The sequence below is a fragment of the Pelmatolapia mariae genome, linkage group LG16_19 (assembly GCF_036321145.2).
Source record: "Pelmatolapia mariae isolate MD_Pm_ZW linkage group LG16_19, Pm_UMD_F_2, whole genome shotgun sequence".
Classification (NCBI taxonomy): domain Eukaryota; kingdom Metazoa; phylum Chordata; class Actinopteri; order Cichliformes; family Cichlidae; genus Pelmatolapia; species Pelmatolapia mariae.
Window position 1 is genome coordinate 59770795 of NC_086241.1, and position 24565 is coordinate 59795359.

The 24565-nt window shown below is 40.7% G+C and overlaps 1 protein-coding gene and 1 non-coding gene across 3 annotated transcripts; one reads left to right on the plus strand and one right to left on the minus strand.

Annotated features, from left to right (window-relative positions):
- The first annotated feature begins 71 nt into the window (after nt 1-71).
- On the plus strand, nt 72-154 carry trnal-cag (transfer RNA leucine (anticodon CAG)). Its single transcript has one exon. It is a non-coding gene; the product is annotated as a tRNA-Leu (tRNA).
- Nucleotides 155-984: 830 nt separating this feature from the next.
- On the minus strand, nt 985-18616 carry LOC134646083 (guanine nucleotide-binding protein G(I)/G(S)/G(O) subunit gamma-2). 2 transcript variants are annotated; one of them, XM_063499781.1, is made up of 4 exons: nt 18385-18616; nt 8036-8112; nt 3752-3870; nt 985-1921 (listed from the first exon to the last, which is right to left on the minus strand). In XM_063499781.1, the coding sequence occupies exons 3-4, from the start codon at nt 3836-3838 to the stop codon at nt 1793-1795; spliced, it is 216 nt and encodes a 71-aa protein (XP_063355851.1). In that variant the 5' UTR covers nt 3839-3870; nt 8036-8112; nt 18385-18616; the 3' UTR covers nt 985-1792. The 2 variants fall into 2 exon arrangements, with proteins under 2 accessions (XP_063355851.1, XP_063355850.1); XM_063499780.1 differs by having other exon boundaries at nt 3752-3874; nt 18385-18615.
- Nucleotides 18617-24565: the final 5949 nt, after the last annotated feature.

Genomic DNA, 24565 nt, shown 5'->3' on the forward strand with positions numbered 1-24565 from the left:
TTTAGTAGCACAATCTACAATGACTAGCTATGATCGACTTTAAAAGATGGTCTAGCTATTTCTGTGTGTAAGTCAGGATGGCCGAGCGGTCTAAGGCGCTGCGTTCAGGTCGCAGTCTCCCCTGGAGGCGTGGGTTCGAATCCCACTTCTGACAATAACCTTTTTACATTTTTTGATACAAGAATCTGGTTTTATTTCACCGTTTTGTTTATTATTAATGCTGACTGATTCCTTGTTTGTGGCCCATAGAATCAACCCACACTGACAAGCTAAAGTACTGGTTTTGATTCAGTGACCTTAATGACTCTGTTATGTAGTGCTAAGAGACAGGGATTTTTTATGTTAAATCTAGCTAGTCTACAACTTTATATTTTACATTTTAAATGCAAATAATAATGATTTAAAATGAAAATTAGAAATACCTAAATGTAATCCATGCAGTTGCACTTTCAGTACCTGCAGAGGGCAGCAAAATAGCTACACTGTTACCATTTTTAGTTAATGTCCTTTAAAGTTGCCAAACACACTGCTGGAGCCATTTTAATGAATTTATGTTGCACTTCTCAAACTTTATTTTAAACTGTGGTGGAGATGTCAAAGTTTGGGATGCCAAATATTACAAAGAAATATTTCTAAAGTCGCTTTTTCATGAGAGTAAATTTTCTCTTATGAAACCAGTGTCAGCTTGACTTGAGCATGCAGATGTGATGATGTTTCCAGAGGTTCTTAGTTTATATATATGATTACAAGCAATGTGGAAAAAATAATCTCACAGATCCGCTGCCTGCTAAAAAATGCTTTTAGCTGTATCATGTATAATCGAGAGATGTCCTCGTTGAGTCTGCATTGAATCATTCTTGTTTTAATATTTACTTTTGTCACCTCTAGAATGAGACTGCCTATTTTATACAACCTCCACATGAAAGGAAAGTGAGAAGATCATTTGACTGTTTCATGCAATAGTTAATGATACAAACACAAACATTTAGAACTCACAGCACGGCACAGTTTACTTGCTAGTCATTTCATACAAATAGTAGAAAGAGGGTTTGTATCTGAAGGAGACAAACTGCATCACATGTGCCAGACAGGCTAGATGTTGATACACAGAGACTGATTTTCAGAAAGGTAAAGGTGTAAATAGTCACAGAGTTGAATGTGTCAAACATCCTATTAAAAAAGTTTTCACTAACCTGTTGGTGTTAAAAAAAAAAAAGACTGCTGTAATCACGTAGTTATAGAAAGATATTTAGGTAAAGTTGGAATAAACACAAAATAAACAACTTAAAAAAAACATTCCAATATACAGGTGGCGTCTAGTGGTAGGCGTAGTTTTTTTCTTTTTCTTTTTCTGTTTTTTTTTTTGCTTTCCTACAGAGCTCAACCAACCCACAAACCACTGAACAAAACATCTGGAAGTCCCAAAAGAACCACATCCATATTTTTCTCATTTTATCTATTTTTTGTTGTTACACATCACAACCCGACGACGTGGTAGGTTGACTGCTTGTCCATCATGTCTCTAGGTGGTTATCATCACACTCCTCCTCCTCATCGTCATCATCCCTTTTGTGTCATCTAAAAGCGCAGAACCCTTCAACATGCCGCACAGCCCCTCAAAAACAATTGCACCGCTTTAATGGTTACACTTTAATTTTTGCACTCTTTAGGTGCCGTTCGAGAAAAGGGGGCAATGATCGCCGTGCCCTCCTACTAGAAGATTTCTACGTGTTTTGAACGTCCATGTTCAAAGTCCCCACACTAAGCAGACTGCTGAAGGGACGTGCCGAGTTTACAAGATGGCACAGAAGAACTTCTTCTCCCTGAACGGGTTCTCCGACGCTGGCACTGGCGACAATAGAGGGTCCTCTTTGGCATGAGCTTCGCAGTATGACATCAAGTCTGCTGCAGCTTTAGACACCTGCAGTTACAAACACACACACACACAAGTGTATCAGTTCAAGTTGGCGTGCACAGTGTGGAAATACACTAGTCCAGTTTAATTCAAAGAGTTAAATCAGAAGGCGGATGCTTGTCTTTTATCTCGATGGCAAACGCATAGCAGCATGTAGGAGCTAGATCAGGGGTGGGCAATTCCAGGCTTCGAGGGCCGGTGTCCTGCAGGTTCTATATCTCACCTTGGGTCAACACACCTGAATCACATGATTAGTTCGTTACCAGGCCTCTGGAGAACTTCAGGACATGTTGAGGAGCTAATTTAGCCATTTAAATCAGCTGTGTTGGTCCAAGGACACATCTAAAACCTGCAGGGACACCGGCCCTCGAGGCCTGGAGTTGCCCACCCCTGAGCTAGATCCTGGTTAGCTTAGCTTTACCAAAGTACCCCTAGAAGTCAGTCTCACCTCTTAGCACTACTTTACTCACATTATTTCATCAATAATTCTCACAAACTACCACCATCATTAATGTGACTTGCTCTTGCAATGCCTAATGTTAAATTTCGGAGAAAATTAACCAAATAAATCATCTAATCGTTCTGATCTTACACATCTATGGAAGTCCGTTTCTGCCACTAAAAAAAAAAAGTATCCATAACTCGAAATTACGAGTTATATTCTTGAAATTTCGAGTTAATAAGTCCAAATTTCGAGTTAATAAGTCCAAATTTCGAGAAAATAAGTCTAAATTTCGAGAACGATAACTCAAAATTCGAGTTATGGATACTTTTTTTTTTTTTAAGTGGCGGAAATGGGCTTCCATACAAATCTGTACATATAGTACTGTGCAAAAGTCTCAAGCTGGCCCCCATTTCTTCATGTTTCAAATACAAATGGGAAACAGTATATGTAGAGTATATAAATCCAAAACCTGTCACTATTTGATCCGACCACCTTTATGTTACAACACAGCCTGAACTCTCTTAGGTGAGCTTTCTAGTCTTTAAGGTCTTCAGGAATAGTCTCCAGGTTTCTTGAAAGACACTCAAAGCTCTTCTTTGGATGTTGGCTGGCTTTTTGTTCCATTCTCTGTCAAGATGATCTCACATCCAGCTCTACGTCTGTGGGGAGGCCTGCCCATGACTCATAGTGTTCCACTGTGTGTTCTTCTATCCAGGTATGCTTTTACTGCAATGACAGTGTGTTTGGGGCTTCTTGATTCCACCCTTCCAATTGAGACCATTTCCAATGAGGCTTCAGGGACTATTAAATGGAAGCTCCTCATACATCTCTCAGGTCCTGTTCCAGAACTTTGGTGAGTTTTTCCTCTATTTCTTAGGGACATGACTTTCATATACTCCTCATCTGCTGTAGCTAGTTTTTTAGGCCACCTCTTTTTTTGTACTCCACTTATCCCGTTTTCTCACATTTTTAAGGACACACTGCACACCACGCTGAGATACGCCACGTTTTCAGCTAATAGCTCTTTGGGGATCACCTTGTTGGTGAAAGTCCAGCTCATTAAAACCAAAAATATAAAGACATGAGAGTTCATTCAAGAGTTTTGCACAGTACTGTAAATCTGAAAAATAATAATAAAGTCATGTGCGACAGCTGCGCTTGTCTGTTTTTATGACCGTAACAGTGATTGCTGCTCTCTTTGTAAGTACAGTTTGTTCTTAATAGGCTTTTTATTTGGATACATTAACAAAAATTAAAAGTAAATAAAGTATTCACTGCTATTGTTTACCTCCATTAGCTCTGTAAACTTTTAAGCCCAATTGTAAACAAATACATGTAAGTTAACGGACGGAAACCTAATTAAAAACGTAAACCACGAGGTGCCAGCCCACCTTTATCCTGTCGATGTTGGCTTCCATCTTCAGCTGTTCCACCAGCTTCCTGGCTTGTGCGATGCTGGCCGTGTTATTGCTCGCCATGGGCGCTATCAGTCAGGCCTCGCGTGCTCTGTCTGCCTTTAGCAGAAAGAGATTTAAACATCCCAAACATTTCAGCTCAGAGACGAGCACTATAATATAGTGTAACAGGCATGCAGAGAGGAGTGCTAGTAACAGATACCCTGTTTATTATCACATGCCTACGGACACACAAACCATAGACACAAGCATATTATTTATGGTGTCAGTTGCTAGGCAGCCCCTGACAGTAGGAGGGGGAGGCAGAGGAGGTGGGAGGGGAGTGTGGGGGTGGCGCTTTGTCCGGTACTAAATTTCAAAAAAGATAAACGGATAAGAAACATTAGAGGTTTCAGAAAGGAAAAGCTCTCATTATGCATAATATTTTTTGTTTTTTTAAACATATGTGGTGATACTCAGTCACAGTGTCACATTTTATTTGAAGTTTTTGATTTTTTTCAACATAACAGGATATTGCTTCTGTGAAAAAGTAAGCAACCTGGCCTCAGAAGCTATTATTGCCCCATTTAAGCAGTCATAACGCTTGCTGAAACTGGACTTTTCCTCCATATAAATGTTGCAAGATGTTAAATTAAATGCAAACTGTTTCTTACATGCCCTTTGTTTCAGTATATTACCTCTATCTGCAGGTGGTCTTGCTTACTCTCACAGTGCATGGAAGGTTGGCTGGCGATTCTAAATTGGCTACAAGTGTGAGTGGTGTTTTTTTTCTCCTTTGACAGCCCTGTGGCAGCAAGCAGACCAGGTGTACTGAAGGGTAAAGCAGGTATACTTAAAGAATGCATGGACAGAGGCTCAGAAAATATCTACTTATTCAAATATCTTTAAGAAGAAAGCAATTTTTAATACACATATTTTTTCTCTCAACTGTAGTTACTGTATTGAGTGATTAAAACTGTTCAAATGCTTAATGGGCTTCTTGTAGATCAAACAAATAATAACTGCCTCCTTGGAGAAGCTTCAGTGCTCCTCAAGTTCTCTCTGGAACGCCTTTGAAGGTGCACATTTCTTGCCACTATGGGCGATTAAATATTGGTGGAAAATACTTCCCAATGTGCTCACAGGTCTGTTCAGCGTCTATTCAGAGTCTTCATTACGTTTCTCCAACTATTTATTCTTTACATTTGTCACCGTGTCCTGAGGGCCTCCCCTGAGTTCTCCAGCTGCTTTGATTAAATGGATCAAGCCCTCCAAAACGGCTTCATCCTCGGTGTGCGATCAATCATCACTGCAGCCCCCCCTTCGTTATTCGTCTGTGCACGCTGTGGTACGACTCAGCGTGGGTTCAGCACTGATCTCAGTGAGGTGCTGGAGCAAAGCATAAACATTAACGCTCTGCGGTGGCACATCTGCTCCTCAGCGCAGGTTCACGGGTTAATTCCATATTATATTTGCAATGCTTTAAAGAGTGATTGTACTCAAATGAAGCAGAGAATTTAACTTTAAAGCGTTCTTAAATGGTTTACAGATGAAAAGAAATATCATGATTAAAAAGTACTACAGTAATCTATTTAATCTTTGGAGTAACCCTAAAATAAATGGGAGAAAAACTGTAAAGCATTATGCACAAGAAGCTCCAACTGGCTTGTTTTTGTAATTTTTGCATGACCTAAAACAATAAAATGGAAACCAATACAATGTAGAAGATTAATTATCAACACAAAGGTTAAAAATTTTCACGACAGGAAGAGTATTTTTTCATTTTCCATTTTCCCCCTCCTCTAACCTAAGCTGGAACATCTCTGCACGATGTCAGCGCAAACCAAATGACAACGTGTAGACGATCTGTGAGAACAGCCTGCAGCAAGCTCAAAGCGCGAGGAGTGGAACATAAACACGATGGTTTATAGTCACTGCAGCTGAAGGATCCTGGATGTTCTCAGTTTGAGGAGAACATCACCTTGTAGGGTCATGGTGTGCCAAAAAAACCCCAATATCCATTATAAGGTTGCTAATCAACTCTGTTAGCTTTTTAAAAGCCCTTAAAGCAAACTTCGTTTTCGTCCCTCACCAAAATAAAAATAGGACAGAGTTATGATCGCTGAACAGAAATTAGTCTTTGGTGTCGTTTATATCAAGGCCACAATATTGTTTCAACACCCCTGGGAGATGTCAAAACAGGCCACCGTATCATCAGACTATTGATAGGGATAAATGTCACTCTGTAAGGTTTCTGGGATACGTGAAGAAAAGTAGGTCTTCCATTTTAACACATGCCAAAAAAAAAGAAAGAGGTACAATAGCCTATTTTAAGTAGAATTGTCAAGGAGAGTTGATGTTTTGAACAAACGCTGTACAAAATATGGAAGAAGCTAAATGATCAAAGTCAAGTCCCCCTTTGTAATTTCTCAGTTTTTACATCTTTTTCCCGTCCTTGCATCCTCCCCTTGTGTCTTAGTTCACGTGAAGAGATGTGAGAAATGAGGGAGAGACACGAGGAGAGAGGACCGCAGGTATCAGGCATTTAACACAATGAGGCTTCAGCGCTTCATGTCAATTAAATATGATGTTTGGCACAGATGCATCATAAATTGTTTCGCTACAGCCCAACTACTGATGAGAATAACAGTGTTCACACCAGCTTTTATAATTAGGTCTGCGTTTAATTAAATTCACCACATGGCGCATTGTGACGAGATAGCGTACCTAGAGTCCCCGGAGTCCCTCTGTATTTTGCGTATTCCATCTGTGTGTCATGCTTACTTTATAAATACAGGCCAAAAACACTAGTGGAGCGGAGGCTTTCTCTTGTCCTCCAGATACATTTTAATAGCTGGGACATCCTTTAAATGGCACTCCGAGTTTAATTTTCAGGTCACAGGGAAGAGGACAGAGGAGACTACGAGGCAGAAATTTGAGAAATGTAAAAAGTTTCACTTTTTATTTTACCAGCTAAGCTCTATGATAATAAAAGAAATGGAGGCGACATAAATTAACTGCGACTCTGGTTATTTACAGTTTTGGCAGCTGTAACGCAGGAATTTCCCCACTTTAGAGCTAAATAAAGTATACAGTCATGTGGAAAATAATTCTTTACTAGACTGTATATAGTCATGTGAGAAACTGAGCTTGCAGACTCGCCTTTAGCAGGAAGTAAACATCTTCTGTGCACCTTAAAAGTCTTTTAATATTTGGCTCATTCTTCTTCACAGTATTGCTTCAGTCCTTTGAGGTTTGTGGGCACTCGCTGATGCACAGCTCTCAGCATTTCAACTGGCTTGTGGTCTGAGCTTTGACTGGTCCACTGCAAGCACCTTGGTTGTTGTCTTTTTATAGACATACTTGTCTTTTTCTAATTGCACTTTCATGAACTTCAACATTTAACATGTTAACTGAGGCCTGTAGAGTCTGAGTTTTTCCGAGGATTGCACAGCCTGACCTTTGCAGGAATGTTGACTCCTGGGAAGATTGTAGTATCATATTAACATGCACCTAAATGCTCAAGACTAGCAAACTATCAAAATGCTGATTTTAAAGGCGTTCACAATTGATGATGATCACTTAAGTAAAGATTGAATTAATTAATTAATTAAGTGCTCTTTATTCATATGGAAGCAGTAAGGGTGTAGTTAATTAATCACAGGACTATATTTCATCTCATCAAAGTTAATTTAACACATTGCTAAGGGATGAAACAAAAAGCTACATTGCTCGCATGGCTAAAAATGGCAAAAACTTCTCCAAATGACACTAAAGTTAAAGCATGAATGTGGAAAAAAGAGAAAAAAGAGAAAAACAAAAAAAGTAAGCAGCAATTGGGCAGAGCTTTCACTGAGGCTGCAAGGTCACTTTCCTGTTCATTACTGTTGGAGCGTGCGAAAATGCCACCCTGACATTTTCATATCTGCTAAAAGAGGGCGGGCTGATGGTGACATGTAGCAGATGCACACTTTTCCTTCCTTCCTTCCAACCTACTTTCCTTTCCTTTCTGCTAGCTGCTTAAAATACCATTCTGAGATGTTGCATCTGGTGTCATCATCCCGATAAGTGTGACACTGATAAATAATGCATTCAGATGGACAGAGGCCTTAACCGTGTAAGCTGTCGACAACTTTATGGCAGCCGTCACGATTAGTTCACAAACTCTTTGCAGTTGCAGCAAGAGGGCTGTGTCATCACCGTGCCCTCATGCCACAAGATTGAGAAAGATGTCGCCATTCGTCTTTTCTCGTCAACCTTCTTCCTCTTGCCTGGACGTACCTTGTCTACTTACTCCTCCGCGCTCTGCCCTGGTGCGCGTCTGCAGTTCAGTCAGCAGTTTGTGTCTGCCACACTCTCTGCAAACAAGGAGAAGAAAAGAGAAGGGGGGTGAGAATCAGAATCAGAGCTCTGCATGCTTTCAATCCCACATTCCAGATAAATTACGCCAAGGCATGTCTGTGTAGCCTCTGTCCTCTGATCACTGTGTGTCAGAATGTCACAGATAGCTCCTACAAACTGGGCTAAAGACAAATCACTGATGGAGAAACAGCGCACCACAGATGGAGATGCAAGTGGAGCACAAGTGACAAGGCAAAGTCATTTATACTTTTAAAGGAAATATGCTTGAGAGAAAGATGAGAGGATGATTTTTCAACAGCCAGTAAGGCTATCTCAAAGACAGGGCAGGGACAAGGTAACATAATCTGCCTGTAGGGCCACCAAAACTCATCAGTTAATGTTTGATCCCATTTGTTGATTCCATACAAAGTTTAGTGTTGGAGGGGTTAAATGTGTGACTATTTTGTAGCCAGATCCTTAATTATAAGCACAAGTCAAACTTTTACGAGCCTGTCCAGGCTCATAAAAATACGTGCCACGAAGGATGTCACCAACTTAATGTCCTGAGAGATATGGGACTTTGTCATCATTTTAATCTATCAGACATTAGTGTGAAATGGCAACATATTTTGGAGTAAATTCACCTTAAATCAATCTCAAAGTGTGTGCCAAAACTGAAGAAATTCCTTCAAGGTATTCCATAGTATAATGTGGATAATTTGGCATTTGTGATATTGCATTTGTGTCATTTGCATAGGTGATTTGCTATGCAGAGTGAGGGTTTATGGGTATGCAACCTATGCATGAGATGCTTGCATGTGGTCCTCCATAAAAACCAACACTGGGTAGCCTGACTGAGATGACTCTGTGTGTAACTCAAGTGCTGATTTTGTGAAGTTGCCCAGAACAGGAAAGGAATTGCAGTGGAGTTCACAACACAGAGGGAGCAGGGTGGAAAAAAAAACATTAAAGAAGCACAGAAAATAGCTACAGTGGACAGTTTTTATTGTTTTAAACACTTGGTTTCACTTTAGTCTTTTGTATGTTATAACTTTGCTTTTCCCCAGACCAGTTGTTCCATGAACTATGCTGGTCCCTTAACTTGGAAACAGCTACCTCTGTTGTAAACATACTAATCCTCAGACTAAACTTAAAAGGTTTTCAGCACGATAAGAAGGCTGATCGTTCTTCTGTCTGTGCAATAAATATTTACAACAGAGATCAGCTGTTTACCCTAGCTTAGCATAAAGAGGTTTTACAGGCTTTCAGGAAGACATATGGAATATAAAGTGCTGTGTAGTGAGATTTAGATGTGCTGGTAGGACAGAAGTAGCCTAGTTATTTGTCCTCATTTGCAGTCTTTACGCTAAACAAAGCAACAGTGCTATCGGTCCTCCCATCCAACTCTCAGCAAAACAACAAATAATGACACTTCTAAAAATGTCCAACTCTTTCTTTAAGTCTTCAGTGGGTGCTGACCCTAACTTTCTCTCTATCAGCCTGTCCTTTCTTCTTCTGGCCGTTCAGATTCATTCTTTAATGCATCTGTGACTCTGCATCTCGGTTCTGATAAATGGGCCAATTATCCTGCATGAGCAGATCTGCAGAGGACGGGAATTCCTGCCATCATAAATCATGGTAGCACAGCGCACAACATTAAAGCAACGTTACAATGAGGAATCCATTAACAAAAGCTTGCCAACAGCTGCAGGACCCCTGAGCCAAAGTATTTTAGCAATGCTGAAGCTGCTTGGAGTTTAAATAACAAGCAAAAAGAAAAGAACTCTTGCAGTCTTGGAGTTCACTGTAGCCCCTCCAGATTCACTGGTGCCATTAATCTACATTGTTACACTGTGTTATGCAAGCGTCTATAATAATCTCATCTGCGCAGTGATTCTTAAACTAGCAGCAGGAGAGCTGTAGCAGGTGTGAAGTGTGTAACGGGATGGTCTTGTAAAATCTCCTAACGGGAAATTTTATTTAGTTCTTGATGGCAAAGAAAATGTTTTTTTGATACTCCACTAAAAAAGTCAAATGCTGCTGCACATTCAGAGCAGCAGTTGAAGAACAGTGATGTTTAAGAAGCCAGTTTGATTTGAGCTTTGTGACAGTGTATTATTTTGCTGAAAGAAGCCACCAGAAGATGGGGATGAACGGCCTGGTCAGCGGCAGGCGGCAGCATTTAAATGATGCTCAGTTGGTACGAAGAGGTCCAAAGTGTGCCAAGAAAATGTTCCCCATGGTTCAGGCTACCGGGGCCATCACCAACAGCCTGAGCCGCTGATATAAAGCAGAATGAATCCATGTTTTCATCTTGTTTATGCCAAATTCTACCATCTGAATATCGTAGCAGAAATGAAGACTCTTCAGACCAGGCGATATTTTTCCAGTCGTCCATCATCCAATTTTAGTGAGCCTGTGCAAACTGTAGCCTTATTTTTCTATTCTTAGCTGACAGGAGTGGCACTTAGTGTGCTCTGCTGTAGTACATCTGCTTAAACGTTCATGCGTTTTGCATTCAGAGATGCAAACGGTACCTGTTGCCTTGCTATCAGCTCAAAGTAGTCTGGCCATTCTCCTCTGACCTCTGAGACCAACAAGGCATTTTTGCCCAGTTAACTTCTGCTTACAGAATATTTTCTTTTTTTGGATCACTTTCTGTAAACTCAGAGATGGTTGTGTGGGAAAATCCCAGTAGAGCAGCAGTTTCTAAAACACTCAGACCAGCTCATGTTCAAAGATACAAAAATCATCTTTCTTCCTCGTTCTGATGCTCAGCTTGAACTTCATCATCTCAACCATGTCTACACGTCTCAATGCATTAAGTTGCTGCCATGTGATTGACTGATTAGATGTTTGCATTATGGAGCAGTTGAGCAGGTGTACCTAATGAACTGGCCTGTGAGTTTATTTGCTGTGTGTATCACCCAGTTATTCTAACTAATAACTGTTATTGACATTACACAGTGGCAGAGTCACATGACTAGTAACATGCGACTGTGTTATCATAAGTTTTATTTGTATAGAACACATGTTTGCTCACAGAAATATCCGGCTTGTCAATCAAAAGAATCGCTTTTACATCCGGGAACTTTCCAGCAATCATCTTCTGTAGGCTGCTGCTGGGATCGAGAGCAATATGAAAGTAAAGTTGTATAATGCCGCATCGGTAAACACTGAATTTGCAAGAAATTAAACAACTAATTCAGCAGTCTGCTACCCTCCAAACAAAGTTTGTGATTAACGTTTAAAAGGTTTTTGCATGGTTTAACTCAACTAAGCCAATTATGACACAGTGTTTAAAACAGCTGTATTTTTGTGTGATCATTTCTTCAGATTGGATATAAAAGTAGGTTTGTAGATGATTTTGAAGGATGGTGTTTTGCATGTTGGGTTTTTGAAACTTAAAGTGACCATAGCTAGCTAGCCAGTTATTAACTGGGATGCTTATTTGGCTCAGAGACAAGTGGGCTTGAAACAAAATGTATTTACTCAGGAAAAAAATGACTCCTTAAGTACAAGTAAATAAGTTCAAGTTAGAGGACAGCCATGTCCTAAAGGAGATCCAAGTTTATCCTCTGTACTCTAAAAGGGGTTAACAAAGTATACTGAGTTTAGTTTTACTTAGGTACTGAGACCGCAGTGAGAAGCAGGATCTTTTTCTAAAAGACTTCTCTACAATAAGACTTATTTTTGCAGCCAGAAGAGTCGCCCCCTGTTGCCCATTAAGAGAATGCAGGTTTAAGGCGCTTCTGAATGTGCTTCACCTGTCGGGCCTGGAGGTTACGATAAACTTTTAAAAGTGTGGGAGCAAAAACACACTTCAAACAACATTAGCGCGTATTTTAGATTACTTTTCCAGCCATATAATGTTGCCCTTTTAGTCAAGTTCCTCCAATGGTGTGGTGGTTAACACACTTGCATGGTAGCTGAAAGGTAGCTGGTTTGATCCCACCCAGGTGGGGTTACATCAGGAAGTAAAACACTCAAATCAAACACATTCTGTGGGGAAACAAGCACTTCTTGTGAGTTTGAAAATAAGCACTCATCTCATTTACTGTAGAAAAGAGACAAAGCGGCTTTTTTATAGTAATGGCTGCACTAACTTTGGTAATTTCCTGCTTATTTTAATTCACTTTATGCTGTGGGAAAGTCAGAAAAGCCAGCCATTCTTAAAAAAGAAAAGAAAAACGTTGCTGAATTTGATTTCCTGGTGAACAGATTGTGTCGTCATATTAATGTCGCAAAGCAGCAGCGAGATCAGTGGATGAGAGACAAAGGGTGTTAAAATACTTAAGTCCAAGGAATTAGTTTTTTTTTTATCTAAATACTTGAAAAATATCGTTCCTTACTTTTAGACCAGTAAAGAATTTCTAGCTAAACTGTGGTGAGCGGGAAAAAACAAATGCAACATGTGAGTGGTGATCCATTTCTCTCCTTTGTTCCAGCCTTCTGCTTCCCGTCCCTCCCTGTATGGCAGACAGGTGTTCACCGATATGACAGAACCACCCCCAGCATGCTCTGTCCTGCTTCCAACACCACCGAATCAATCTAACCCCTCCTGCCATCCTTCCCCTGACATTTGGAGCTTTTTTGAACCTCTTCCTACAGGCTTTCGGGGGGTCTGTGTTCGTGACGAGGCCCTCCATAGATGTGATTATAGCTGCTGCTCGACTCTGGGTGTCGCTGACTTAAAGGGTGATTAAGCGCCGCAGGAAACATCCTGGTGAGGAAAATATAATTCCTGGCCTGTCGAGAGTGACGATCTCTTACGTACTCCCACACAGGCTGGCTCTCGGCTCAGTTCTCCTTCCTTTTTTCCAACTCCTTTCACTTCTGTAGTGCACACCTTATTTATCCACTTTTATTCCCTACACCATCCAAAGAGAGAAATTTAAGCAGCGAAGCAGGGAGTGTTCTGTCCTCTGTGATGCCTAGGGTGTGAAATCAGAGCGTGGTAATTAAAAATGTGTCCCTGGCTCAGCCATCTGGACCCTGGAGAGTCAGTGATTAACCTGCAAGGGTCTGCAGGGACAGCAAGAAGGCAGGAAGTAACCCCTGCTCAGAGCTCATTTGAAGGTCTCTTAAGGCCTGTCTTTACAAGAATCCAAACAGCACACCTTCCTCAAAGCCCCCTTACTCATTGTTGCTGTTACATTTAAGTTACACTCATAAACCCAGCAGATTTACTACAAATACTTGGTTATTTCTGCAGAAAAATTCTTTTTTGTAATTTTTCTTAAAAAAAAGTAAAAGTTTCTCTTTGCTAGTGGACAAATTGTCATTTAATTTTGCCTTTTTCAAACTGACAGATTTGAGCTCTTAAGGCCTAGAGAGTGAAAAATGCATATTCCTCAACGAGTTCATGAGTGATTGCTGGACTTTGTTGGCTGTTGCCAAGTGAAAAGAGGGTTCTGTATTAAAAACCTCCTTCTGATTGCTCTGGTCATTAGCAGATTGCCGCACTTGTCTGCATGAAAGATGCAGATTTGTTTGTAAACACTGTATTTTGCTAGTGTTTGCAGACAAGTTGGTGTCATCCATACAAACTTCGATGGCAACTAGCAACCAAGAAGTCACACAGGGTTTTCTGTGCAATCCTGGTTAACTATGTGCCGCCCAATGCAGGGACATGTAGGCCAGAGGGCCGAAATCCACCCTATCCTCCCTGGCATATTGCATCCTACAAAAAACTATCTGTATAGCTCGCTACAAATGACGGTATGCGAGCTATACAGATATACAGTTATTTCTTTTCATATTAATCAAGGTGAGCTCATAGCATCCTGAGAGAAGTATTTGCAATCCTTCCCATTGAGTCAGTATTTCATGCTTTCCTACCAAACAAAACCAATCCTAAACCTGGCTGCGGATTTTTTAACAATGTAGTTTTTCCATTTATTTCTGTAGCCTTGTGTGAGTGTGCAGAAGAATAAGTGTGCAAAAACTTCAGTCATCTGCCTCTCATAGTGTGACAGAGTAACTGTACCATCCTCAATGCGTCATAGGACACTGAGCTGCGATGTCACTGGGGAACTAAAGACAGCAAAGGGCACACTCAGCTAAAGAAAGATTTGCAGAAGTGTAAACGGATACTAGAGGACACCAAGAAAGAGAGAGAAAAGCAAATAAAAGCTGGAAATAAAGTTTGTTGGAAAAATGAAAGAGAGGATGTGGTAGCAATACCTTCTTCCAGAGTGGCTTTGACCGCAGCAAGGAGAAGTACAGAAACATAAAACTGACCTCCGGAGTTATTAATGAACACAATCAGGAAGATATTGACTGTTGACTGTAATTTAGCACGGATCCCTGCCCTTGAACAGGAGAAAGGACGCCCCTCCCTCTGCACGCAAAGACGAAGCGATGAGACACAGAGAGCTGAACTGTCAGGTCATAACTGTCTGTGGAGATGATGCTGAGTGCGACAGCTGAATGCCCTTCTCCATCACAGTCTTCAGTTATACTGGGCTCTGAGCGGGATCTCAACACATAGCATCATATTAGTAGAAGAAATAAAGAACAATTGGAGGTTTGATCACAAAACGGCCCATTCAAGAGGCCTATCCCTCACTGATAAGCCTGAAAACACAAAGAAATGAAAACATAGTGCAAGTTAATATCTGTACTAGCTAACTGAACATGCACTGACTGAAAAGTGTGAAAACATCACGGGAAAATCTCATGTGAGCCACCAGAGTTGCGTATTTAGTACTAAAAGAGCACCTCAGTGCTGTGGATCTATATTGTGTGTGGGAGGGAGGCTTGTGGTTGCGTTTCATTCATGATTTATGAAAAATACACAATCCCCATTCAATATCTCTAAAGCCATTGCTTTTTAATATAGCACTGTAAAGCGAATTCACTAAGAAATAGAAAAGGATCTAAATGTTTCTTTCAAATCTTCATCATTTAAAAAACAAAAACATGTAAGATTAAAACATTTTAGCTGCTAATTGAATCATTTAACCATTTAAAGGGCTAGCAAGCACACAGCTGTAAATCTGTTTTATTGATTCAGTCACAAAAAACATTTTTAGAATCTGTGTCAAGCGAAATAAATATTCATGATGACGATGATGATGATGATCATCAGGCTAATTTTCCCCCCAGCATTGTTTTAATTTTGGCACGTATTAGCTGCTTCGTGCTCCCTCCTCGTGCCACTTCCTCCCAGTCAGACCACCACCACCACCCACGATCATTCAATGAGCCTGGACATCTGTGCCACCCCCAGGACGCCCTGCCCATCTTACCATTTCAGAGGCTGTGTGTGTGTACATATACTGTATACATGTGTACTGGGGGTAATCTAGGTCCCTGAGGGGGGAGGGGAGAAAGCAGTGGCCCAGGAAATGACGCATCCGCTGGGAGTCAAGGAGGCAGCAGGGAGGAGGCTTCTTTTGCTCCAGGGAGTGCAAATATGGTCTTTTATGTTTATTAAATCAAACAGCCAAGGTCCTGTGTGTTTTTGCATTGCCAGATTGAAGCAGTGACCAAGTGGTTTGGCTTTTCCTCAAACGTAAAGCATTTTAAACCTTTGATTTGCGTGTTACGTAACAGCAGTGTAGTTAGTGGGGTAGAAACAATGCATGACACTGGCGCTCACGGGAACAGCCTCTGAGCTTCAGGAGCAAACACAAAGAAAAAACCCAATTCTTTTTTCTTTGGGGGGGGGGACACCAGTTATCAGCCAAATAATGCTGCTGATTTTTGTGAAGGTTTTCGGGGGTAATCACATCTTTTACCCACTCTAAATTATACTTGGAATGAGACAGTGTGGTCGCATCTCTTGTGTACGTCAGTTTCTGTTCTCCGTGATTTCATTGACGGGAATCTGAAGGAGTTTTGCCCTCACTCATGGCAGCACAAACACATTTTTCCTCTGGAATTAATCAGCATGCAAGACAATAACACAGCCAGATTCCTGGGCTGTTAACAATATCACAAACATCCGGGCTTGTGTAGATTCTGCTGAGGGACCATCACAGACGCTCACTGGCCCTCTGGTCTTTCTGATCAGCTTTTACAAACTAAAAGCCTGGAAACTAAACACTTCTGATTGATTTGGACTCAAGTCAGACTTGCTGTAAATTTTATTTAAACACATCTCTGTGAGATTAACCAGTTAAGAGAGACTTTAAACTTATATGACAGCTATGAGAGGTGACAGGCCTGAGACTTTTCCTCCTGCAGTGACCTCTGCCATGGCTTTAGCCTTTGCTGGATTTGCTCCAGGAGACCGAAAAACTGCTCCTGCGAAATTGACTTGCATCTGGTAGATCCGGCTCACACTTAATTCACAAAAATAAAAATGTAAATAACAATGTTTTTTTCATTGGAATCAGTGGTCTGCTGGGAAAACTCAGGCCGTATCCTGCGCTAGGGTGGATATGTGACATCTACCACCCACCCAACCACAAATCTATGGAAATAGCGCTCCCCAATGGCAGCAGCGGCACGACAATGCCACAAAAGTGTGTGACAGCTATGTGACTTGACTCCGAATACTTTCCCCACAACTTATACTTTGCCCTGTTGTCTAGATGCGTACTTTAAGAGGGTTAAAGTTATATCGCCCCAGTCAAAAGGGGGAAATCGAAATCCAAAGGGGGACCACACGCCAGTGAAAGTGACTATAAGCAAAATAACAATTAGCAGTGGACAATGAAGACATAACAACTCAAACTACTCTGTTTTCTGGCAGTTAGTCGACTGTATCGACCGGCTGCCCGCTGCACTGCTACGCATGGTGGACATTTCTTTTTATATGCAGATGGGGCTTTAATTGTAAAAATTAGGTCTTGAGTTTAGACTGTAAAAAAACAAATGAAGTCTAGTGACTTGGCTTGAGCTTTGTTTCGAAGACTCCAGACTTGATTTCCTCTTTCCCGACAGCTGAGAACACAGCACAGTCGAATGAGCTTAAAAACCAAAATCAACACTGTTAGAAGCAAACAAGCGCTTTGAGTACAAAGGTCAAAGCCTTTAATTCAACATAATTCCTACTTCATGTTTGCTTTTCCTATGAAGTCACTTCAGCTCACATCTTAAATAAGGAAACTGACACACAGATGACAAGGCTAACTGTAGTTTCTCAATTTTCCTCCGAAACAGAAACATTTTTGGGCGTAGGTTGTGAAAGGAGCAGGGAGAGGTCACCGTGCTCAGCAAGTCGTGCACCGCTCGGTTCCCCTTACTCTTTTTCAGTCATTCCTCCCTTACTCCCTTCGCTTTCTATTTAAACACTCGGCACTGGGGTTCTGGAAAACACTCAAGGTTTTGTGAGGCATTGTGAGCCGCTCTTTTAGTCTCAACATCGATGCAGCCGAAAATGTGGCCTCGGAGCAGTTCCTCTTTGAGATACAGTACGACCTGCCTGGACGCGAGCTCTTGCGTAATTCCAGCTCGCATTTGTAATAGGCCTGGATATGTAACACAATTGCATGCACATGATTGGGTGATTTAACGTGAGCTGTGCATGACGATGCCTTTGTGTGACGGGCTAAGACCGGGGAAAAACAGCGCATCTGTGTTTGTTTTCTTGCTTCTCTTTTGAATGTGTGCCGCTGTCAGTAACTATATAGTCTGTAAGCTACATTAAAAAAAAAACATCCACCACCCCCCTCTCCACCTCCTCCCTCCCTCCTTCTCCCTCAGCCATCTGCCTGATACAACCACTACATCCAGCTTGTGTGTTGTCAACTGCTTTTTCCTTTCCTCAATGGAGGGCTAGGAAGCCTCACGAAAAGCTTCTGGATAACTTTCGGCTGCTTCCGTCTTTTGCATCTCTTCCTGCCAACCACCCCCACCCTCCTTTTCATCCACCTCTTTCTTTGCCTTTTCCATCCCTTCTGCTCAGGCAAATATCCCCTGAAACAGATGCCCTTAATTCCTCTGGCCCCACATTATAAGATCTGCCCAATCCTGAGGCAAGAAGGAGGAGTGAGGAATAAGAAAAGCAAGGAAGAAAGCCCACTCTCCTGTTTTCTTTTCACACACACGTATAGGAGGAGATAATGGAGGGGGGGGGATATTAAACAGCGGCTCACCTCTGAGGAAGGAGCTTTTTAGTGATTTTAGAGGGAGGAGGGGATTCCATGACGTAAACCAGCCAGCAGCATCAATCTCACCCCTCGAGTGCTGACAAAAAAGACATCATGGATATGTAAACCCCCCCGCCCCTCCTCTGGAACACACCCTGTTTCAGATGCGATTAACCCATATGCCACCAAATTGCAAAAAATAACTAAATGACAGGAAGCAAAAATGTAAATAAAAATTCAATCTACCTTTACTGTGGTTGTGTGCTCTCCTTCCGTGAATCCAAATGCAGCCAGTCATGTGGAGTAGTATCCACACGTTCTGCCTTCTGCTGATCTCTTTCTGTCTCACACACACACAGAGGCAGCCGATTACATCCACGCTCACAACACACACTCCTCTATCTGTATGCCTTTCGCTCTCTCCCTCTCTCTCTCTGTGTCTACTCCCGCTGAGATCCTCCCTCCTCACTGCTGCTCTGAGTCTCCACCCTTCAGCGAAACGCTTGGGCTCCAAGAATCTACCCGCCTCTTCATCCTCCCTCCCTCTTTGTGTCTTTTCTTTTCTGCTATTAGGACACACTTCCTCCGCCTCTCAGAGGTCCACAGGAAAAGCCTTGAGTGTCTCTGTAAACAGCTGCAATAAACAGATGCATACCAGGACAGCCGACAGTCTGGATTTAAATCTTGAGAAATTTTAGTGGCGCTTTAAAAAAAACCACCCTTACTGATGAGGGCTACATAACTAAAAAAAACAAAAACAACACCATCTAACAACATCACATCCTGTATTGCATGCACGATACATGCCTTCTTGCCACAGCGGAAATGTTTAATCATCAGTCTACTTGCATATCACAGCAAAGCCAAAGATCAAAAGATTACAAAAAAACAAAAAAAACCAGAGCGCTTCAGCAACCGTACACCAGATGTGGAGCAAAAAACACAAAAAGTGCGCTGTACATTTGGGAGTACAGAGGTTTTCTGCATGTGCTGGATACACTCAATTTGGGTGAGTGTACTAGAAGAAAAAAAGTCAAAAACTGGTTCTTACCCTTAGTACTGACAAACCTAATTGATATTATCTCGCAAAGGCAACAGGCCCCAACAACTGGAAATGGTTTAAATATGTTGCACTTTGCACCATATCTTGTCACATTATCTTGATGGCGCCATGTTCTATATTATTGTGGGATTGGGACTTGTTTCTCTTTTCTTTTCTGCTATTTGTGCTGCAAAGGCACTTAGCAAACAAGTGCCTGATGCGAAAGCCAGATTCTTAACTCAGATACGCAATCGGCAATAAACAAACATGTTAAAATCGGCATTAATGAATAAAATAGCTGTGTTGATTACTATACGCTTGCATTTATCTGATTTCGTATAAGCTTGTTTTTCCTTGTAATTGGTTAGTGTTGTTATTTTTATGCCTTTCTTTGCTACTCCTGCATTTAACAGCATAACAACCCATCCTAAGTTTCTGACAAACAACCAAGGGAATGTCTGGCTTTTTAACTAGTAAATATAATACATTAAGTTTTTGTGCCGTGTAATTACTTCAGTGCATTCAGAGACAACAGGGAATTAAGGTGATTACAATCTTTACTCATCCAAAAATTGAAATTTAGGCCAGTTTCCTCTGTTCTGTTGAGCCATTCATTGATCTGGCTTGTTTTGGTGCCAGTTGCAACACTCAGTATCTCTTTTCATATATATTGAACCACTTATTCCAAAAAACAAACAAATAAACCCCAACAACAACAAAAACGTCTTTCAACAGCTGATGAATCAAAATTTAAAGAGTAAAGAAGAGACAGGAAAAACCCCCTTTAATCATGATATGAGTGTTGAGCAGAGGCACCATGCTGGCAACATCTGTTTGCCACTCTTAAAAACATAAAAACTGGCCATCCGAGCCGAGTCCGCGACCAATACAAGATTTTTAAGGCTGATAACAACACTAACATTTTATGATTTTAAAAATCAAACTGACCAATAGTTGTTTTTTTTTCTTTAGGATGGAAGAAACATAAACAGCTTCCCTAAAATGTATTTGTTTGTTCTTGGGTGGGGAGGACAATGTAATGCAGCTTAAAAATAACCTTGTTTTATTGCCACAGTAACTCGTGGATTACTCAACTGGCTGCAAGCGCGTGTTGCTGACAGGGAAGTTGCAAAGTCCCCTCAGCTGGGCAAAGTATACAAGATCAACATTCATAGCATGATTAAAAGTGTTTCTCCCATCTCTTCTTTACTCTTTAAATTTTCATTTCTCTGCTGTTATAAATGCTGATACTGATATATGAACAAATAGCTCATTTCAACTGATATATATCGGCTCCCCTGGTACATCAACTGGGCCCTAGCAGAGTGTAAAAAAAGTAAATACATAACTACACATAACAAATTGTTTGTTTGCCTAAAATAAAATCAGACGATATATCAGAATTTTGGATTTGTAAACCACGAAATATCGGTATTGGTATCGGTCTTAAAAGTCCTATATCAAACAGCTGTAGTGGAGTGTTTCTTCTGTACATTTATAACAGCACGCAGATGTAGTTTGTAAAAACAAATCGACAGAGAGTGCCAAAGCCACTCTCCCTGATGGCAGATGCTTCCCCCAGGAGGGCATTACATCCTGCCACACCAAAAAAAAAAAAAAAACTGTGCTGATCCTGTGATTTCATATAAATTATTAAGGCAGCATTTAAGAGCTGTCTAGCTTCTAATTCTGAGCTCATTCAGACGATGCCTCTATGAGAATACTGTACATCTACTCTCATGCATATCAAGTTTTTCACCTCCAGGTAAACTGAGCAAATGGTATTCATGTTCCTCCTACTGTCTGAGCATCACGTTTTCTGTGAGTCACATTTACCCTGGCTCCATTCAAGCAGATGTTATTTTCTGTGACTTACAGTAGCAGCTCATATCCATAGAGAGAGAAAGAGAGAGGGGGGAGAGGAAGATGTAGAATCAGTGAGTCATGGTTCCTGCGAAGGCGACTGTAGGAAGCCTCTGTCGCCAGGATACCACCCTGATCTGGGATAGCCCTTCCTGGGTCCAGTAAATTAATGGTTTCCACACATCTCTTTTTTTTCACATATCCTCCACAGAGTCCTTTTGTTTCTGAACTCAAGAATCACTGATAGCACCGTCTGTCCTGATATTATAAACATCTAGATTTTTGTTTTGTTTTACTATAAAATCTTTGAAAAATGTTGTCATGCAGTTTAATTGCTGATGATTACACTGTTAACGTGTCCACATCCAGTTCAGTAAATGCAAGAATTCCAGCTGGAAGTGTGTAGCAAACGGCTATGCTCAGTATACATTAACAAACAGGACTGAACGGTATTGTTTTACAAATAATTTTGAAATCACAGGACGTCAGAGGAGAGAGGTACAACAGTGAGTATCTATAGTCATCTGTAAAACACGGTGGAGGTGCTGTCACGGTTTGGGTCTGCATTTCAGCCAGTGGTGTTGGAGATCGGGTCAAGATTTAATTATAAACACAGAATAGTGTGAACACTGTGCAGTACCATCTGGAAAGCATCTGATTGACAGCAGCTTCATTTCATTATTACAATTATCCCAAGCACACTGGCAACACATTCAAAGCATACCTAGATAGAAAAACACACAATGGAAGAGCAAAAAAACAAAACAAAAGAAGAGCTTTGAATGTGCTTTAGGAAGCCTGCAGAACTATTCCTGAAGACTACTTCAAGAAATTACTAGACAACTGTCTAAGAGAGCTCAGGATGGGTTGAAGAATAAAGGTTTTACTGAAGTTCTAATGAAAAACAATGCACCACATCAAATATTTGCCTTATATACTCTATTTCCATCTACAGTAGTATCTACTTCCCCTTTTCCTAGAGAAATATAAGACTTTTGCACTGAACTGCATTTGAGCTAATTATTAAAAAAAAACACACCAAACAAACAAAAAACCAATTACGCGATTTTAACTTAACGTTTTTGAAGGGCATCTGTGATTTTTATAAAAACTGTTTTATTGATTTAAGTATTTATCTCTTAAGCCGTTTGTCAGGTGCAAAAAAGGTCTTTACCTGACTGAAAATCATGATTCAATATTCTGTACACATCCATAAGTGCCTTTCTTGCTAGCTGCACATGCGCATTATCGCCTTTGATGTCTTGGCACTTAACCTAGCCTAGCTTTTGGGGTCACAAGCAACTTAGGGCCCCAGTGGTGGCATGGATCCTGGACAGCGTCGAATAAAAACTGTATATTTATTTGCAATTTTTGTATTCCTAAGTAATTAGTGTCATAATTAACTTTTCTGAATAACTCAGTTTGGTGACTGAGCTTGATTCCCAAAACTAATGGAGCCTCTCTGACGCCACTCCACCCCTTACAAATGAAGCCGAATGGTTTAGCCCACCCATTAACGAAAGGGAAGAAGGAGAGAAGGAAGAAAACTGAGGAAAAGAAAAAGGTAAGCAGAGCACTCCCCAAAGCTAGCATGAGTTGGTAGAGACAGTGAGAAACAGGTGAAACTTTAGCAGTAAGCGTTAATGTGTCGTTTCAGGCTGATGAAACGGCACATTAAAATACCACAATGACACGTCTTATTAATTAAAATAAAAATAGGTGGACGCTTACGGCACTTATGCTGCTTTTGCTAGTTCTAATGAAACACCATGATCCAGCATTATAGTGAAGTAAATAACTCAAATAAACTTTCAAAGATGAAGTGTATCCAAGCGCCAGAATTTGAATGTTTGTTCCTCTTAGCAACTGAAATTTTCAGTTTTCCAACTAGGCCATCATTTTCCATCTCAGGAAACAAGAGTTTTACCGCAGAAATTCAACCGCTGGCTCCTCATAGGGTTTACTTTTGAGTAGAGTTTTTTCCTCTCATAAATTAAAAACTTCTTCTTTATTTCAAGTCAGTGAAGTTTATGTATTCAGTGCATGAAGTCTCCTTTACCCTTGGCTCAGCTCTCTCATGCTTGCACACTCTATCATTAATTTTTAATATTATTATTGTTATTATTAAAAGACTAACAGATATCTATCTATCTATCTATCTATCTATATATATATATATCTATAGCCATTTACCATCACACCAGCAGGCACTTTAGAATCATCAGTTAACCTAACGAGTATATCTTTGGACAGTTTCAATCGTAGCGCTGAGCAGGTTCTATTGGCTAACCTGTGTAAATAACTACCCTCTCGCAGTTTTAGTTGTATTAACCTAAATACCTCCGCAACAGAAGCTCAGAACTGAAAGATTGAAATAACAAAAACACAAGGAACTACAATTCATCCATGCATCTTTCTCCACTTATCAAATTCTGGGCTGTGGGAGGAGGCTGGAGTCTGTCCCGCTGTCACAGATTAAGAGGAAAGGTACATCCTGGACAGGTTTGGAAATTTATCACAGAGACAGACTAGCGTTCTTGCTCAGTTTGGAATGACTAATAAACCTAACCCTATGCATGTCTATGGACTGTGGGAGGAAGCTTGAGTATCCAGTAAACATGCAAAGTCCCCACAGAAAGGCCCCAGGTTGCATTCAAACACAGAACCTCCATGCTGTGAGGCACCACTGCTAACCATTGCATCACTGTGTAGCCCCCCCATCATCTTAAGTTATCTGCTGTACTGTTGAGCTTTATTTATTGTTGGCCCGGTGGTTTTCAAGCATTGTGCCGTGAGATAAATAAGCTGTTCTGAGGAAGTCGATGTGTTTCAGGCTGATGAAATGGTACTTCAGAATACCGCAACGACACTGCTGCTTAATTTAAATGGGGATAGATTTTTTAATTTAGCTTTTGCTAGTTCTAAACACCCACAGGCAGCACACTAGGATACACGTGTTACTGTATCTGTCTAATCTTTGTGTTTGAGATCATAAACTTAATTTAATGTAATGCATGTTTACTGCACAAGATTATCAAGATAATTACAATATTTACAGTTATTATGGTGTGCCTTGACCTCTATATCTTGACCCCAAAGCCTTGAAAATAGTATTAATAGTTTTTCAGAACAGTCAAAAGACTCCTGAGAGATGTGGATCACCAAAGGAAGGGGGCCACAGACACTGCTTATTATAGGGCCCAGAGTTCTGTGCTACTCCCCTGGTACTATTATTTATGTCTATATTCATATTAAGCTTTAATTGATGCTAGAAACCTTTTTTTTTGTTATTAGAATTAGGCAAAGCCCAAAATGAATAAACTGTATGCTGAAAGCAGTTCTGTGTTGTGTCATGGGATAGTGAAGCAGCAGCCACCCACAGTGTTTTAACAATCATAGACACTCTGGTTTATGAGATGAGGTGTGAAAGGTTTCAAGCAACCAGTGGCTGAAAATGTAACAACAATATGTGTGATTATGTCCTCTAAAAATAGAGGTGTGAGTCTGACACAATATTGAAAA